Genomic DNA, 18,454 nt, shown 5'->3' on the forward strand with positions numbered 1-18,454 from the left:
ATAAACTCACATACTGGAATATTTGTTAAGGGTTGAGTCCAGCAGTAATGAGTGATGTGGCATGGAGAAGACCGAGCCAGGGTTATTGAAGCAACCATGATACTTAAAGGTGTACCCCAATTTGTTGAGAGGTATCTCAGTAAGCCTGCCATATAACAGCTCCCGCTCTCTAGTACCCTTGTCCCCCTCTATCCTCTTAGTTCCTTTCCTATAACCCTTCATTGTAGTTCCTTTCTATTCTAACTCTGTAAAACGTGCCGAGCTCTACGTTCGCGGAGATGGTGCGGTATGCAAACCTAAGGTTTAGTTTAGTTTAGTAACAGCAACCTGAGAAGCTCTTTGGGAGGCTCATCATAGCTCAAGCATGTATGAACTCAGCGTTAGGTTCAATGCTAGCTTCCAAATTAACAGGAAAGGCTGTGCCCAGCTGCCAAATATATCCAAGAAATGAAAGATCCACTGAAGATCTTCACCCAAAAGGATGTTCCTGTAACAGTTCGAAAGGAATGCATAAAACTGTCTTGAGTCCAATTGGAAATCTGAATTATAGAGGTTTGTGTCTTCAAAAAAAATCTTACAATGTCATCAGCATCAATCTCATGAAGATGAGGAGGATCTATGAATATCTCTTGTTCGTTCAGATGCATAAGATCGACGCGAAGAGAAAAGATGATACCTCAGCTTGGAATGTCTCAAAGAAGAGGATTGATGTTTTGAAGCAGTTGATCAAATTTTCCAATGGAAAACATCAATCTTGAAGCTCCAATGAGAAATAGCATGATGCTCCAATGGACAGCCAACATCGGTACCTTGAAGCCTCGTAGCACTATGCTTAAGTGAGGCGGTACCGAGGGAGTCGATGCTAGCAGCAGCATTTTGTGCAAATTAAGCATATTACAGAAGAACTTATGGAGTGTCTCCCAGAAAACATGCACCGGTACCGAAGGATCAACAGGCAGTACCCTCAATGCTGCAGGTTGCCTCGGAGAGGGTGCCACAATGAGTGAACAGCACGAAGGAGAAACAACCTGTAAATGAAGAACCATGACATCGCTGTTCACTCTGCATCAAAAGACTCAATGCCGTTTGGATCTGCAACACCTTAAAAGAATGCACCGGTACTGATGGCTCAACAGCCGATATGATCAGTGCAGCAGGTTGTCTCAAAATGGATGACCTCGATGAGGGAGACAAAACCTGCAAAGCTGGGGAGCGTCAAGAGACTCGATGCTGTAGAGACCTATGATGCTTGTTAGGGAGAGGATGCATCTGAGCTGACTCCCCCGATGTCCATGCCAATGCAGAAGCTGTCGATGGCTAAGATCTGGCGATGTCCATGGTCGCGCCTAAGAATTGTTCCTGCAAAGCTTGACAGACCTTAAGAGAGCACGATTTTAAAGAGGAACACCAAGTACAAGTCTAGATGCAGAGTCCAAGGTTTAAACTCTGAAGCCACCCATTATGAGGGTCGGTTACAGAAATAGACCGCTGGCACGTACTGCCCCTTCTTAAAACCTGTCAAAGGTTTAGACATGGACAGAAAAATTCTTGGTGCTATGAAACTCAATTTCGAAACAAGAAACTCGCTGAGAAAAAAATCTCCAAGGTATAGGAAAAAATTACAAAGATTTCTCTTCTTACTTATCTTTAATGAAAGGAAATAAAAACAAATGAAAAAAATAAAATTACACGAAGTGGGAAGGCAATACCAGCTGAACAGAGTTCAGCTCAAAAGATACTTCTTTGCTCTGCGGAAAACAAAGAACTGAGGTACCTCGAGCCTCTTTGGGCGGGAAGGCAGTTGCGTATGCACGGTGCGGGTAGTTGCAAAGCTCTTAAAATTTAAAGGTTTCATTAACATCAACAGAGAATAACTGCCATTCCGTCAAATGATTTAACTACAGATAGAGTCTTATGTCGAAAATAATAAGGAAATTATTGAGGTGAAGGAACTAACATAACATAACATCTGACATTTTAAGAGTAACAAGTGACTCAACAACAGCAAACAATTCCCTAGTTCACTTTTCAGACTATCCATACTGGGCTCCATGGATGACATCACCTATATGTGAGAATATGCTGCCTGCTTGTCCTAGGATAATCATTATTACTTTCAGCATTTTCCACATCACCATTCACACATTCTTCTCATCAGTTCTGCCTTTGCAAAACTTCTTTCAATTAAACTGAATTGACTACCAGTTGAGGCAAGAATAGGTTTCAAGATGATTTATAAAGTTTTTGATGGCTCTGTGCTTAAATATCTCATGTATCAACTTAAGTTCTGTCCCAAGGAGATCTCATTGAATGAATAATTAATATTAATTAATATTATGCTTTCTATCTGTAAAGGCCTTGCACTTTAAAACTGTCATACACACTGCTTTGAGTTACCTAGCAGCTTGATTATGGAATAATTTTTACAAGAGATCTTAGACTTGCTGCTCCCTACTCTGCTTTTTGAAGAAAAAAAACTTTATCTCGATTATAAGCATTATTGTTAGTAATAACTAATATTTGTACATAATTTATTTTAAAAATATGTAGTTTTGATCCCTTTGGGGAATTTTATGATTTTATAATCCACTTTGGGCCTGTTGTCAAGATTTGCCAGAACAGAGAGAGATTAGAGGCTCCCTTCACAAAGTCGCAGTAGCAATTCCCATGCAGCAAATACGATGAAGCCCATTCAATTCCTATTAGCTTTGTCATGTCAGGAATTGCTTTCACAGCTTTGTAAAAGGACCATAGGATTAGGTTAGTTTTGGTCTTCTCTCTGTATTTTTGCCTCTAACATCTTTTAAAAAGGAGAAATCCTTCTGTTATCCTTAGCTATCTTTCTCCCTGTATCTCTGCTGTCTTGACTTTGGTCCCAGCTTTTTCAGTCTTAAGAAATAATTTTCCCCATCTTTCTCTTTGAGATCCTATATATCTCTTAGCAATTACGTTCTCAAACACCACTTTTGAAAAACTCAGTTCCAACACATTTGCTAAAACGCACTGATTTTCAACAGAGGTTTAGAGGAACACCCATATTACCAGCATTTTAAGTTACAATAAGAGGACTGACCTTGCTGGAGAGGCTGAGTGTTTGTGCTGGAACTGTGGCTAGCAGACTGACTGGAGGTGTTCGCCGTTGTGGCAGTGACAAGTCGGACATAATGGAATTTGCTGCCAGGTACCTGAATCTGCTGAACATTAGGTGCTGTGGCCAGAGGAATAATGGTCTTAAACTGAGGGGCGCTCACTCCTCCAACTGCGAGGGCCTGCATAGTGGATTTCACTGCCTGTCATGGAAAAGCAACAGTTACCGACTGCCTGGACAGCATCTCATGTTTCTGTAGTTCTAGGCACATTCTTTTGTTTACATGTTACCAAAACAATAGCTTCTATATGTTAGAAAATGGGCATCAACAGTAGGTTGTGTCACAGCTTGGGTCAAAGAATTTGGTCCAAACTCTGCAGACACTGTAAACTCCTACCAAACATGCAGCCATGTATGGTATCGAGTTAAAAAGAACGTCCTACTGTGTACTTAATTACTTTTTCCTACTTATTGAGTCAACTGTACAAATTTTCAAAATGATCCCCACCTTACCATCTCAATGAAACTTGGCACATAGATGCTCTGACTTGAAAAACTAAGCGCTGCAAAGCTTCAACTTTGAAAACATGAAATTCATGTAGTAAGAGGTGCCTAATTAGAGGCCTTAAAATTTTTGTGCGTGTTGTATGAAACAATGGGCAACTTCAAGGACCTCCTGCAGAGTATTGCTAATATTAGCCTGAAATTTAATCTACATGTATAACTTTTTTGTACTTAATAAACTTTTACAGTTTCAAAAGTCTAGGCTAAGTGCTCTTCTAATGCCTCAATCCCAAAGTTGGCCAGAAACTCAATTTGCTAATTTTTGGCTTCATCTTTGGGGTGTGATAGATTTGTAATAACTTTAAATGGTTTATTCTCGCTTGATACACCTGCTCAACTACTGATTGTTATCCATCTGTGAAAATTTCAAGACAGGCTTTCATTTATTTGCAAAGATATTGCAAGTCAAGCAGAGCAGGAAAAATATTAACAACAACTTTTACCCATTTTTGAAGCCTTGTATTTCAGTTTTGTTACCAGCAATCGCTTTGATTCAAAAAGCACTGGATAGAGCAACTTTTTCTCTACCAGATATCAAATTTTCAAGAGGGTGTTTTTTTGTATTTGTCGTTGGAGGATTCTTCAAATATTCAAGTTGAACTATGAAAGAACTTTACACCAATTGACCAGCCACGGGTATATAGTTCAAAAGTCACTTTATTGATAAATGTTTCACGAGGGCTCATACACTCGACACTGGCAGTGTTTTGGCATCTGTGCCTTTATCAAGAGTCTGTCTTGGATGTCTAACCCAGTACGCGCAGGCACTCAAGTTAAAACACTGGTGAGACATCAGTGGAGGCAGTGAAAAAACTAGTATCTGAAGCGAAGCTGAAGATCATGACTCACTCATTGTGTGTGGTTCTCCCATTGTTGAGGCTTCTCCTTGGCTTCCTATTCAGAACTTTACACTAGAGAATGACACGGTGACAAAATTCAACACCGTTCCCGTCCCCACGGATAACTGCGGAAAACCATCTTCATGTCATTCTTTAAGGCACAGGTGTCAAAGTCGGTCCTCGAGGGCCAGAATCCAGTCGGGTTTTCAGAATTTCCCCAATGAATCTGCATGAGATCTATTTGCATGCACTGCTTTCAATGCATATTCATTGGGGAAATCCAGAAAACCCGACTGGATTCCGGCCCTCGAGGAGGGACTTTGACACCCCTGCTTTAAGGAGAGAGGGAAGAATCAGAATATAATTGGGCATAACCACTGACCTGCAAGCTTTGCTTTGAAGAATGCTGGTGTAGAAGGACTGAGGTTGAAATAGACACTAGAAAATGACATGGGATTATTTCCCGCGGTTATCTGCGGGGACGGGAACGGTGATGAATTTTGTCACCGTGTCATTCTCTACTTTACACCACACATAATTTACTGTTTGTTTTAAAACTTACCGTAATTGTGGCACAGGACTAGAAATTGCCAGGCACTAAGAATGTTGGTTAATGGTAAAGGAATTGTGTTAAGCATACTGAAGGGACACAAATCATGTGTCTTGTAGTTTTTTCTTAAACTGTGTTTGAAGCTGTAAACCCAGACCCTGTATGTTTTTCCTTCTCTTGCTGATATACTACAAGGCCATTTTATGTTTGAGAGATGTGTTTTCTTATCCTGTTATGAAGTGAAGTCAATTGTCTTCGTAGCTGTATTTGTAAGAAGCTTTAGATAAAGAAAGTATCTGCTAAGCAGAGCACCTTTAGCCTTTAGATAGTAAGGTGCTTGTTATTTCTTTTAAAGTTTCATGTGATCTGTGTCCATATATGGTTTGTACTTACGTCATATGCTGATGACACTGACCCATGTAAAATGATATAAAAAGGGTTGTAGAACTGACAATAAATTGGACATGTTTTGGAGATAATGGATGGGCGTCTGTTGTTTCTAAGATATTGTCCCCAGATGCATCTGACTTACTAATGACAGTGTGTTTGAGGCAGTAATTGGGACCAAATCCTTTTCACATACTACATATGTATTTAATAGTTATTAAAATATTGTCAAAACTTGCATTGGTCCATGGTGGTTTAACCACTGCCAGTTTATTCAAACTGACAACCCCATCGCCAAGAGGTCACGCCCGATAGCCAGGCAAGTCCAGCCACGGGTGGGTGGGTTTCTTAGCCAAGGTCCAAGCCTCAAGTGGGTCTCTTTATGGTTCCCAAGCCATAGTCACACTTTATTTATTGCATAATATTATGAAATTTATCTTCAATGAGTTGAATTGTTGGTTCTGTAAATGTGTATTGTCGACCAGTTACTGTGCTTGGTGCAGGCAGAATTGCAAAAATGTGGTCTTCAGAAATCCAACAAGTATCCTTCCTAGGAAGTCAATGAAATGAGTGAATGGGTCCATGAGGATGCATGAAATTTATGAGTGCATCATGCTCTTCAATTGATGTCTCGCAAATGTTTCCAACGCACCATTTGTTATCATAAACACATGCTATGTATTGTCCAGGTTGAAGATTTTCTATCTTTAGAGAAGCATTAATTGAAGAATCATCTAGTGAACCAATAGTTGCAATGATTGATGAACAATCATTTGATACTTGACTCATAAGAACATAACAATAGCCTTACTGGGTCAGACCAAAGTCATCAAGCCCAGTAGCCCATTCTCACGGTGGCCAATCCAAGTCACTAGTATCTGGCCAAAACTCAAGGAGTTTGCTACCGATACAGGGCGCTCTTCTTTGAACCTTTTCTAGCACCATTATATCTTTCTTGAGATAAGGAGACCAGAATTGAACGCAGTATTCCAGATGAGGTTGCACCATGGGATAAACTGATGATTTTCACGAGTTCCAGCAATTGTAGAGGCAGTCTCAAATCTTCTTTCTTGATTGAGTCTAGCAGACTCAATTTCTTCTTTTGAGACAAACAAAAACTTGATTTTTGTCAAATTTTGGTCACAAAACTTAAACAGGTCACTTGGTGAAAGAATTTGGTTTTCTTATGGCCATTGTAAGCTTGCACTTGCTGATAACCTTTTAGCAGTTCCACCAATTCCATCGCAGGGTGACTTACCATGGCTTGTGCCAAAGAAATTCCACTCAGCAGGAATACCAAAGTCAGAATAGCGATAGCAGAGATTAACAAAGTTTTTAAAATTTTGTTTTGTGTAGCAGAGCCATCACTGAAATATCTTATGTACTTACACTGGCAGAAAGTAAGCTTTTTATGTGAAGAATGAACTTAAAAAAACAAACAAACAAAAAAACAAAACGTGCACTGTCACTGTATCATGCCTTAAGCCAGGGATGTCCAACCTTTTGGCTTCCCTGGGCCACATTGGCTGAAAAAAATGTTTCTGGGGCCGCATAAACGCACAAATGCTGCAGCAAGACATAGGAGGGAGCTGGCAAGATGGTAAACATCGGGGGGCAGCAGAGGAAAACACTGCATCACCCTAGACTGCGGCCGCACAAAATACTTCACGGGGCAGCATGCGGCCCTCGGGCCACAGATTGGACACCCCTGCCTTAAGCTGTCACTAATGCGTTGAATTTCACTGTTAAGGTGGAAATAGACAACAAAAGGGTGCAAAGTGGTTTGGTTATTTTCCCAATGAAAACCCTGAACAGCATCTTGAACAACAAAGGAATAATTTTCAGCAAAATCCATTAGAACAAATTCATCAGGATTTAAATTTTCTTTGACTGTTTTCAAGTAAAAAGGATGTCAAGAGTCACACCTACCTATGCACCAGAAGGAAGAGACACAGCAGTTAAGATTTACAAAAAAAAAAGGCAATTGGAAGTTATCGTACAAGAGCAAACCAAACAAGGCCTTTGTTGCAGGGACTATATTATATGCACATTTGCCCACTGAACATTTTAGACTGTGAATGCTGAAATGCAGAGAACTCTGAAGTGTGCTGAAAAGATATTATAAAAAGGTGAACATGAAACAGTGGCAGATGTAGTGTCGAGTGAAATGGTGCTGTTAAACTTACAATGTTAAGCACCTGATTAATATGAGAATCGACTGAAGGATTACAGAAACCCATTAGTTACCTTATTGGGGGATTTCATTGGTGAAATAGCTATTTTATTGGTTGTTTGTTGTGCTGATGTTCCAATCACTCCGCTTTCAGAGATGGTTATAGCCTTGGGTGGTGTTCCAGGAGCACCGTGTGTAAGGACCCTACCTGCAAACAATACATTCACAATATCATCCTTGTTATACTCTGCAATGTACAATCAGTTCCTTTATATGTGAATTTATTATGCATAGATCATACAGCAATATCAAGAGATACTACCATCCATTCACAAGCATCTCAGGCACCCTTCAATATAAAAAGATCAAAAATTTTAAAGGAGCATCAAAAAAATGTGTTGCTTCTATTGAATATGCTCTGATATAAAATTATTTTTTGTTCGTAAGTGACACCACTGAAGATCCAACATATTCTAGGGAAGTGATTCGATATTCAAGATATTCTTGGTGGACCTCTTTAGACTAGAACAGGGGTGGGCAACTCCGGTCCTCAAGGGCCGGAATTCAATCGGGTTTTCAGGATTTCCCCAATGAATATGCATTGAAAGCAGTGCATGCAAATAGATCTTATGCATATTCATTGGGGAAATCCTGAAAACCCAAATGGATTCTGGCCCTCGAGCACCAGAGTTGCCCATCTCTGGACTAGAAGATGTCCCTTTGTTTTGCCAATTTTTCCTGTATAAAAATAGAACCATACCAATTGGTTTAAGATTTAATACAGTAGAATCCCGATTATCGGGACAAGCAACCAGTACTCTCACCAACCAGAAAAAAAAAAAATCATCCTCCCTCCAGTCCCCGAAGCAACAGTAATCTTGACTGGACAACCCCCTCCCCCCCTATAGCTCCAAAATCGGCAGTTTTCCTGACCTGCAAACCCCCCTCCCTCCCCCAAAGCAGCAATGTTCCTGACCCGAAAATCCCCTTCCCTCCCCCAAAGCAGCAGAATTGGCAGTCCTAACCTGCCAAACCCTCCTTCCAGCTCCGAAGCAGCAGAGGCAGCGCTGTAAACAGGTTGTTTGTGGCCAGCTCCAGCAGGGCCTTTTCTGTGGCAGAGGAAAGGCCTTGCCAGGGTCGGCCGCAAGCAGCCTGCTTACAGCACTGCATCTGTGGACCGGCTACCGCTCCTGCTTCAGGAAAGTGAGGGAGGGAAGGGGGCTTGCGTGGCAGGAACGCTGCCACTTCTTCTTCAGGGCTGGAAGGAGGGAGGGGTCAGGACTACCACCACTGCTTCAGAGCTGGAAGGAAGGATGGGGGGTTGGCAGGTCAGGATCACCGTCACCAGCGCTGCTTCAGGAAAGTGAGGGAAGAAGAGAGGTTTGGTGGGTCAGGACTGTTTCAAGTGAGAGGGTTGAGAAAAAGACAGACCCGCACGGAGGGAGGGAGGGCAGATCCTGGGGGAAGGGGGGAGGGGTCCAGAAGGGTGAAAGCAGAGGAGGGAAGAAGGATGAATCTTGGACCCATAAGTTGGGGGGGAGGAGATAAAGTGACCCAGACCAGACCAGAAAGGAGGGTGGGAAGGGAGGAACTGGGGGATAATAGAGAACGGGGCGAGGGAAGGGAGACAAAACTATTTTTAGAGTAGTTTTCAAGCAACCAGAAACTACAGTTAACCGGCATCTACCAATCCCCATGGATGCCAGATAACTGAGAGATTACCGTATTTTCATGCATATAATGTGCATACGCGTATAACACGCACACGCGTATAGCGCGCGGGAACAACGCATTTATGTAAAAAAAATTCTATAAAGCACGCACACACGTATAGCGCGCATGCTGCTAAAACCTCCTCCTGCCACCCCCGCTTACTCCCTCTTCTGGCCCTGTGAAACGGCATCCTCCCCCCCCGATCCTACATCTCCCTCAGCACCGCAAAGACATCGCTTACCCCGATTGGGCACTGGAACCAGCACCAATGCACAGGACGTGCCAGTGCTAGTGCCTGAAGATCCTCCCTCGCCTGGGCTGGGCTGGGCGGTGCGAGGGAGATCCTCCCTCTTCCCTGTGCTGGGCTTTGAGCATTTGCGCATGCTCAAAGCCTTCTGGTCTCGCTCTCTCCAGCTGCTCTCTCCTGCCTCCTCTGCCTTTTGACATGGTTTTTTGAAATTCACGGGGGTTCCTGGAATGGAGCCCCCACAAATTTCAGGGGCATTTGCAACCATGCGCAACCTAAGGCAAATCCGAAAATACTTCAACAACGAACAGTTCAAACTCTTGGTACAAGCGCTAATCCTAGGACTCCTGGACTACTATAACATCCTATACCTGTCATGCCCAACCAACATACTAAAATAATTATAAACAGTCCAAAATACAGCTCTTAGACTGATTTACTCACTGAAAAAATATGACCACATCACCACTGCTTTCCGAGATTCACACTAGCTCCCAGTACAAGCACGCATACAATACAAATTCTACTGCATCCTATTCAAAGCCCTAAATGGAAATGGACCAAGCTATCTGAGCAACCGCTTAAACAGAAAAAATACATCCATACCAAGGAGAACTCATGCACACTTTAGCCACCCCCCAATCAAAGATATACAAAGCAAAAAAAAATATACGACGGACTATTAGCCATCAAAGCAGCGAAACTAGGCTGCCACCTCTCCAATCTGCTGACTATGATGCCCAACTACAAAACATTCAAGAAAGAACTTAAAACTTTTCTATTCAAGAAATTTGTCCAATGATCAAACTAAACCTGATCGACTCTCCACAGACCCCGACGCATACTATATCTATTAACCATGTATTCTCCCTGGAAATGCCCAGGCCAACTCTTGTTGTAAACTGCCTAGAACTGAAAGGTATTAGCGGGATAGAAGACACTAATGTAATATAATTTGATAATTATGTATGTTTACTGTAAGTCACTCACATGATTGAGAATAATAAATTTTTTAAATAAATACAAATTTTGGAAAATCATCTCTGGAAATTATAGATCTACATGGAATCTAATAGTCACATGCACAGGCATATATTTTGGTCTTATCATTATGACAAGACAACTTACAAACCCATAACGAACAGGCACATCTCCAAACTAACCACAAGGACAGACCTATGTATGTCAAAAACTAAGCATAGCCACTTCTAAACACAAAGTACAAAGCACATCTGCAAGTAATTTAATTATATATGACTATTTTAGTAGACAATTGAAACATGTCCAGAAATACCACCTGTGAGAACTGATGATACTGTAGTTGTCTGTCCAGTAGTTACCGCTTTGCTGTTTATTGGTTTTGCAATGAAGAGTTTGGTGATCATTGGGCCAGATGACGATACAGGAGTCTTCTTAGCAATCTGAAAAAACACAAGAAGTTACATTAAAAGAAAAAAACTGAATTATGCCAAGTCCTGGCACACATAAAAGATCTGCCTCAATATTAGGCCATACTAAACATCAACTGAGGAAAGACTGGGAGGTTGTCCTTGTCTTTCCTCTTTGGAATTGACTTGGGAGGGGGGGAACCTGATCTTTCTGCCTTTTAACTGCCTCTCTTATTCTTACTCATTATCTCTCTCTTTCAACACACTACCAAACAGGAGCTAAGGCTAAACAAGTACTTGCTTGATAGACGAACAGAAGAATACAGAATAACCTTAAAAGGCACAAGCACATGTATGCCACAAGCAGACCTAACCACAAGGAAACAAAGGAAATGGAGAAGATGCACATTGGTTACTCTCCTAGCCTACAAACTACATTTTCAATTCTTTCTTCTTTTTTTTAAACTTTAGAATAAATGTTGCCAGTTGGATCCAGATTCTCAGGACAGAGTTCATCCAGTCCTGGACCTAGTCTTGCTTTCCTTAAGGAATGAAATGGGGAAATCAGAACTACAATTCCTTGTATGCAACAGGGTAAACACAGGACTGGATAAACCTTGTCCTGCCAAAATGGATCCAGCTGGCAGCCTTACTTTAGAACTTTAATTAAAATCAAATTTGTGCTAGCTTAGTGGGGCATGGAAGAGCAGTTGGCTGCAACCCAGGCTAACTAGGGTTCAAAACCACTTTTCTTTCAGATGCTTCTTGCAACCTTTGGGCAAGTTGCTTAACCTTGCACTGGATGAGGTACAAACTTGGGGCGTTATTTACCAACTTGTTTTAATACGAGTTTATATGCTTCTTTAAATAATTTGCAGTAAATTATATCACATTTTAGTAAATAATGCCCTACGTTGGCAAATAACTGTTGATTGTACTTGAAATGTAACTTTCCTTGTGCTCACATTTGGGAAGGCACGTGACAATCTTAAAACCAAATCCCAATGCTTTCTGTCAAATAGCACAGCTGTATTTATAAAACAGCATGCTCTGGTTGGAAGCCAATAAAGATACCACTGTTTCAGCATTCATCTGTTCAAATATCCCCACAGCATATAAAAACAGTTCCCCTGCATACGCTAGGATGTCATGACAACTAGAACTGAAAAATCTCTGTTTAAAAAAATTGGCTGGTCCAATATGTATTTTGATTTTATTACTCAGCATTTTTATGTGCGATTGCTTGCAATTTTATTGTTGACTTGTTCACCACTCAGATTCTTTTGGAAAAATGCTTGTGTACCTGAATGTCAACCACATGGAGGGGCATTTTCGATATGAGTTTGGACGTTTTGGGAAAGACGTCCAGAAATCCAGTAGAGAAAATGTCCATTCTCAAAACAGCAAGATGTCTATTTTTTTATAATTTATTTGATTTTTTTTTTAGCCTGTCCTCCCAAAGAAGGTCCATTGTCCCGGTGGGCTCAGAATCTAATGTACATGGAACAGTGACTAAGGGGAAGATTAAGTGACTTACCCAGTGTCACAAGGAGAAGTGCAGGGTTTGAACCCACAGCTCTAACCACTATACCACACTCTCCTCTCCTAGTGAGACGTAAAAGTACAGACTACCATGTTTTAATTCAACTGTTTTCAATGAAATGTGATGAGATGGGCAGTGGATGTTGTCAAGGCTCTTAGTACGCTTTCACCATTTTATTTTGCTGCAACCATGCCAGGCTATAACAGTGGGATATAAAGTCTGTTAGCTATTTTAGCAGTGGGCAGGCAATGTGACTGTATTATTCAGTGCTCTTAATAGTTTGTTTGGTTTTTAGAATGACCTATGTAGACGTTTTGGTCCTTAGTACGTCTATTTTTTTGGCCATTCTCAAATATAAAAACGTCCATGTGAAAAACACACAAGCACAAAATTTTCAAACATTCAAACAGCTAGCATTCTTAGGAAATTGTTCAAAGATAGCTGAGCATTCCTCAGCACAGCAGGAGGATTACTGCAGAGAAAGTCATAGTAAAATGTCACTTTAACTTACTTCTATTGTATGGTGAACCCTCCAAAACTCACCCAAAACTTACTGTACCCCACCTGTATACCATAATAGCCTTTATGCCTGCAGGTGTCATCTTAATGTAGGTACAGTAGGATCTGAAGGGCTCACCATACAATCTGTTATCTGGAATCTTTAATGTGAAATTCACTGCAGTGCCTCTTTGCTTTCTGGGCTCAAATGTTTGTGTTAACACCTGAAGCTTCTTGGGCTGAGAACATTTCAACACCCTCTCATAGTATAGGCTAGAATGTGCTATTTTGGGTTTTGGTTGTTTTTTACATCTTTGGGTGGTGGGAGGGGGGTCAGTGACCACTGAGGGAGTAAGGGGAGGGAGATGTCATATCTTAATATTGGACATGGTGGTGGGAAAGGCATAAGGTATAGATGCATGGGGAAGAGAGAGGAAGAAATGTTGAATGTGGCGGTGGAGAGGGAATAGTGGGATGGATGAAGAACGAAAGTGTAAACCTATCTTCTCTTTATATTTAAACTACAGTACTTTATTTTGAGGACTGATTTCTTTTAATGTTTATAGACTCTACTTTACAGGATTCAAATTACATATAAATTCAACTTAAGAACAATTTAAAAAAAAACAGAACCAGTTCTTAATCCAGGGACTGCCTGTATATGTGTCGAGCTGAAGTGATACAAATCAGGAAAACCACTTTCCACATGAGATATTTGAGGGATGACAATGCTAGTGGTTGAAATGGTAGCTTTATGAGAATGGAAACTATATTGAGGTCCCAAGAAACCATAGGGGCTTTGATTGGGGGTTTTGTGTGCATCAATCTCTTCATAAATTTGGAAACCAATGGGTGTGTAGCCAGAGGTTCATCATGAAGAGGAATGTGAAAGGCACCGACGGCACCGAAATACACTCTCACTGAAGTAATCTTTAGACCCGAGTCTGAGAGCTGTATAAGGTAATCCAATACTGATGAAAGGGGACATGAAACTGGAAGTAAAGCTTGCTGATTATACCATAAAGTGAAGCGAGTCCACTTAAAGTGTTAGCATCATTGTGTGGACGGTTTCCTGTCACTGAGAGAGCGATACCAGGCTGTGAGAGCCAGCGAATGTAGATTGGGGTGGAGTAGGGACCCTTCATTCAGAGTAATGAGTTGGGTAAACCTGCAGAGGGATGGGCTCCCTGGCACTGAGCTGAAGTAGAAGAGGGAACCAGGGCTGTCTTGGCCATCGCAGAGCAATGAGAATCATTGTAGCTGGTTCTCGTTTGAGTTTGAATAGAAGTTTCCCTATTAAAGGTATCGGAGGAAAGACATCGAGAAATCGGTCTGTCCAGTCTATCAGGAAGGCATCGAATTCCAGACAATGTGGCGAGTGTAGTCTGGAGTAAAACTGTAGAAGTTTGTGATGGATGGGAGATGCAAACAGATCTATTTGAGGGGTTCCCCATGTTGAGAAGATTTGTTGTACTGTCTTCATGTTCAGGGACCACTCATGAGGTTGAAAGTATCTGCTTTGCTTGTCTGCCCGTATGTTCCGCTTGCCTGCCAGGTATACTGTTTAAGAAAGATGTTTCGCAGAATGGCCCAATTCCAGATTTTAGTCACTTCTTGGCAAAGGAGGCGAGAACCCATGCTCCCTTGCTTGTTAACATAGTACATAGTGACCTAATTGTCTGTATGTATCAGAACTACTTGAATGAGGAGACAATTCTGAAATGTGTGCAGAACTTTGCAGATTTCTAACAGTTCTAGTAGATTGATGTGAAAGGATTTCTCTTGAACAGTCCAAGTCCCTTGATTACGAAGGCCATCTAGGTGAGCCCCCCATCCAGACATGGACGCATCTGTTAAGATCTTTTGATGCACATGAAAAAAAGGCCCTTGGATAGGTTGGTTGGGATAAGCCACCACAGCAGAGCTTGATGGAAGAAGTGAGGCGATTGAGTTGGTGGGAGAGCAGATCTGTGGCCTGAGATCATTGAGAAGCTAGAGTCCATTGGAGATCTCTAAGATGACGGGCAAATGGAGTAACATGTACTATGGAGACCATGTGCCCTAGGAGACGCATCATGTGATGCACCGAGATGATTTGTTGAGTAGATACAGTTTATTTAAAATTTGATACAAGCGCTTAATAAAAATGTTTCTAAGCGGTGTACATATTTAAAAATAGGGGAGAAAAAAATTGATTAAAATACTAAGACAAATGTAGACATAGATGAATCTGACATAAGGGAAGGTAGAACTACAATTTTGAAGGAGAAAAAGGCACAATAAAGGTTAGAACAGTAGGTTGTGGAAAACAAGTGCTGCAGATCATATTGGTTGCAGAGGCGAATTAGATTCTCGATTTAGGGAAGTAGGCTCAAGTTTGAGTTGCATTCAGCAGCACCCCTATGAATTCCAGTGTCTGAGATGATTGGAGATGGGATTTCTGGTAGCTGATCACAATCTCAGAAGTTTTAGAAGACATATGTGATTGAATTCACTGCTATCTAAGCAGCTTGAGGTGAGGATGCCTTTATCAACACGTTGTCCAGATAAGGGATTACATAAAAGCCGTAAAAGTGGAGTGCTGCAACTACTACAACTAAACAATTTGTGAACTCTGGGTGTTGATGCCAGGCAAAAAGGTAGCACCCTGTATTGGAAATGATGTGTTCCTATCTGAAAGTGACAGTACTTCCTGTGGGCTGGAAGAATGGGAATAAGAGTGTATACTTCTTTGAGATTCAGAGAGCAAAGCCAGTCATTCTTCTCTAAGAGGGGATAGAGAGTGTCTAGGAATAGCGTGCAAAACTTCTCTGACTAAATACTTGTTGAGGGCTAAGAGATCAAGGATCAGGCACGGTCCTCTGGTCTTCTCTGGTATGAGAAAATATTTGGAGAAAAACCCTCAGCCACTCTGCTGAGAGGGTACTGATTTGATGGCATTCAGCAGTAGAAGGCCCGAGAGCTCTTGCTGAAGAAGGGAGGTCTGCTGAAAGTTGAAAGAATATTTAGAGATCTGTATGGAGACACTGCACGAAGACGAAGAGCATAGCCGCCTTTTATGACTTGCAAGACCCAGTTGTCAGTGGTGATTAGGGTCCAACAATGGTGATAATGAGTCAGAAGAGGAGGGTGGGATGATAGAACAGTGGCTAGTCTCTGGATAAGGAAGTCAAAAAAGACTGAGTAGATTTTAGCCAAGGCTGAGCTTGCAGTTTCTGGGATCGTTGTCTGGGATGGTTCTGTGGAGGCAGCCTAGAAGACAACATGTGCTGAGAATAGCATCTCTTAAAAGATGTTGACTGATATCTAGGTTTGTAGTATCTCCTAGTAGTCTGGTGTTTGGATGATTTTGAAGTAGACATAACTGTCATACTTTGTTCATGTTCTGTCATTTTCTCAGTGGCATGTTCAATTTTGTCACCAAATAGCTCATCTCCCAAGCAAGGAATATTAGTGAGACAGACTTGCACATTGGGGTCTAGGTCGGAGACACACAACCAAGCCTCTCAATGCATAGCAATAGACAATGCTGAAGCTCTAGAAGTGACATCAAATGTATCGAACACTGATTTGGTCATGAAATTTCTGGTTTTGAGCAGAATATGGTTGATTTCTTGGTATTGTGCTCAAGAATCTCAGCAGGAATATGTTGCTCAAAGGTGGCCAATTCTTGACTAACTGTTTGAAGTAGAAAGTCATAGAAGTTGTAGCTGAGGATATGACTCATAAACATGACATTTTAATAGAGTCATCTACCAAATTTGTCCAGGGTTCGGCCCTCCCTTCCAGGAAGAGTTCTAGAACTGGATGATCTTTTAAGAGCAGACTCAACCAAAAGAGAGTGATGAGTAGTTGAGGCTAATCTAACCCTGGACATTCCTGGACTCTGTAAAGGAAGTCAAGTTTTCTAGAGGCCACAGGCACATGGTAAAAGGGGACTCCCAATTTTTAAACATAAGTGACTTTCATAAGGTGATTAAATGGAAACTTTAAACAAGCCATAGGAATTTGCTTAAAGTCTAATGAATCAAATAACTCTGCTCTCGGTTCAAATTCAGATTCCATTTTCACTGGTAGGGTTTGCCCCCTTAGTTGTATGAATCTGGTGAATGAAATTATTCTCCAGTGGAGACCTTCGTCTAGGAGGAAGAGAAGAAAAATCAGAAGGATATACCATAGGACTCTGGTGCAGAGAGTTCTGGATCTGAATATGTTGGATCCAAGAGATCTGAATCATAATCAGTTCTTTTATTAGGCAATGCACATCTAGATTTAGATCAGTGTCGATGTGAAGATCTATGACTGCAGTATCGGGAAGAGCTCCTATTGATATCAATCCGATGTGGAGCGCGATGAAGAACTGTGACGACTATGCTGGATTGCAGACTTGGTACCGGATTCCCTGAGGGAGCAATGCTCAGGCTGGGGTGGTACCGATGGAGCCAAGGAAGATACAGAAATGGCCCTGTTGCACCAAAAACACTTTTTAAACCCACTGGAAGGCTTGCACATTGATGGAAAAATAGCCACCGCGAGATCAAAGGACTCAGTCAGCGGTGGTTAAGTAGAACTCGAAATTCGATCAATACAGCCAGCCTGCGAAGACGCTGAGAGGAGCCCGAAGGCCCCAAAATCAAGGAGGCAAAGTAATGATGATGAAAATAAAGGGGAAAAAGAACAGGAAGGCAAAAAATATATGAAGAAAAATTGCACATTTGGAGACACTCCAAAAGATAATTTCTTAGCTCTGTGGAAAACTAAGAACTGATGGTCCCGCAAGCTAGCTGACTGACATCAGGTGGGGAGGCACTCATGTATGCACGGTATGGGCAATTGCGAGACTTCAAAAGAAGTTAAAGTGACAGTACACTTTTGCATTGTCTATACCAGGGCTCCATGGATGACGTCACCCATCAACTGAGAATATGCTGCTTGCTTGTCCTGGGATAAAACAGGCTCACATTCCCAACCATTAGAGCTGATTATGCCTTGGTGCATGATATGAGCTCTGGTTTAAAGCAGGAGGAAAGATAGCTGCTTCAATACTGACAAATGGTCCTCTGGGCTTCCTCAGCATACTGTCGAAGGGAAGGGGAGATGGCAGAGACCACAGACTAGTGAAGTTATGGAAAGGGAGAGGCTCAGGTCATTAACCTCCCTCCCCTACTGGACACAGGCCCCCTCCAATGTTGCAGCACTGAACGTGCGGCTGGCAGGGTTGCTTAAGTCCTGCCAGCCAAAGAGATTTGCTGCCATAAGCCCTGCTGTCCAAGCAGCAGAAGTCAGCGGAGTGCTCCAGACACTCATACTGGTACTTCTGCACATACTTAGTTCATGCAATTGAACTGAGCATACATGGAAGTACTGAAGTCGAAGGCTGGAGCAGCCTACTTGTGTCCTTCCTCCTCAGACAGCACAGGTAGTTGACTGGGCTTCAGCATCCCTACCAGCAAAGGTACTGGGG

General features: G+C 41.8%; 1 protein-coding gene across 6 annotated transcripts in view; it reads right to left on the bottom strand.

Moving 5' to 3' along the window:
* The window catches only part of LIN54 (lin-54 DREAM MuvB core complex component), a 227,385-nt gene that overhangs the window by 94,051 nt on the left and 114,880 nt on the right, over nucleotides 1-18,454 (bottom strand). For all 6 annotated transcript variants that reach the window (XM_033962745.1, XM_033962726.1, XM_033962735.1 and 3 more), the window contains 3 exons: nucleotides 10,859-10,982; nucleotides 7,676-7,809; nucleotides 3,074-3,290 (listed from right to left, as the gene is read on the bottom strand). In XM_033962745.1, coding sequence (XP_033818636.1) covers nucleotides 3,074-3,290; nucleotides 7,676-7,809; nucleotides 10,859-10,982 — 475 coding nt within the window. The remainder of the gene's footprint in view (nucleotides 1-3,073; nucleotides 3,291-7,675; nucleotides 7,810-10,858; nucleotides 10,983-18,454) is intronic.

Source organism: Geotrypetes seraphini, chromosome 1 (assembly GCF_902459505.1).
Source record: "Geotrypetes seraphini chromosome 1, aGeoSer1.1, whole genome shotgun sequence".
Classification (NCBI taxonomy): Eukaryota; Metazoa; Chordata; class Amphibia; order Gymnophiona; family Dermophiidae; genus Geotrypetes; species Geotrypetes seraphini.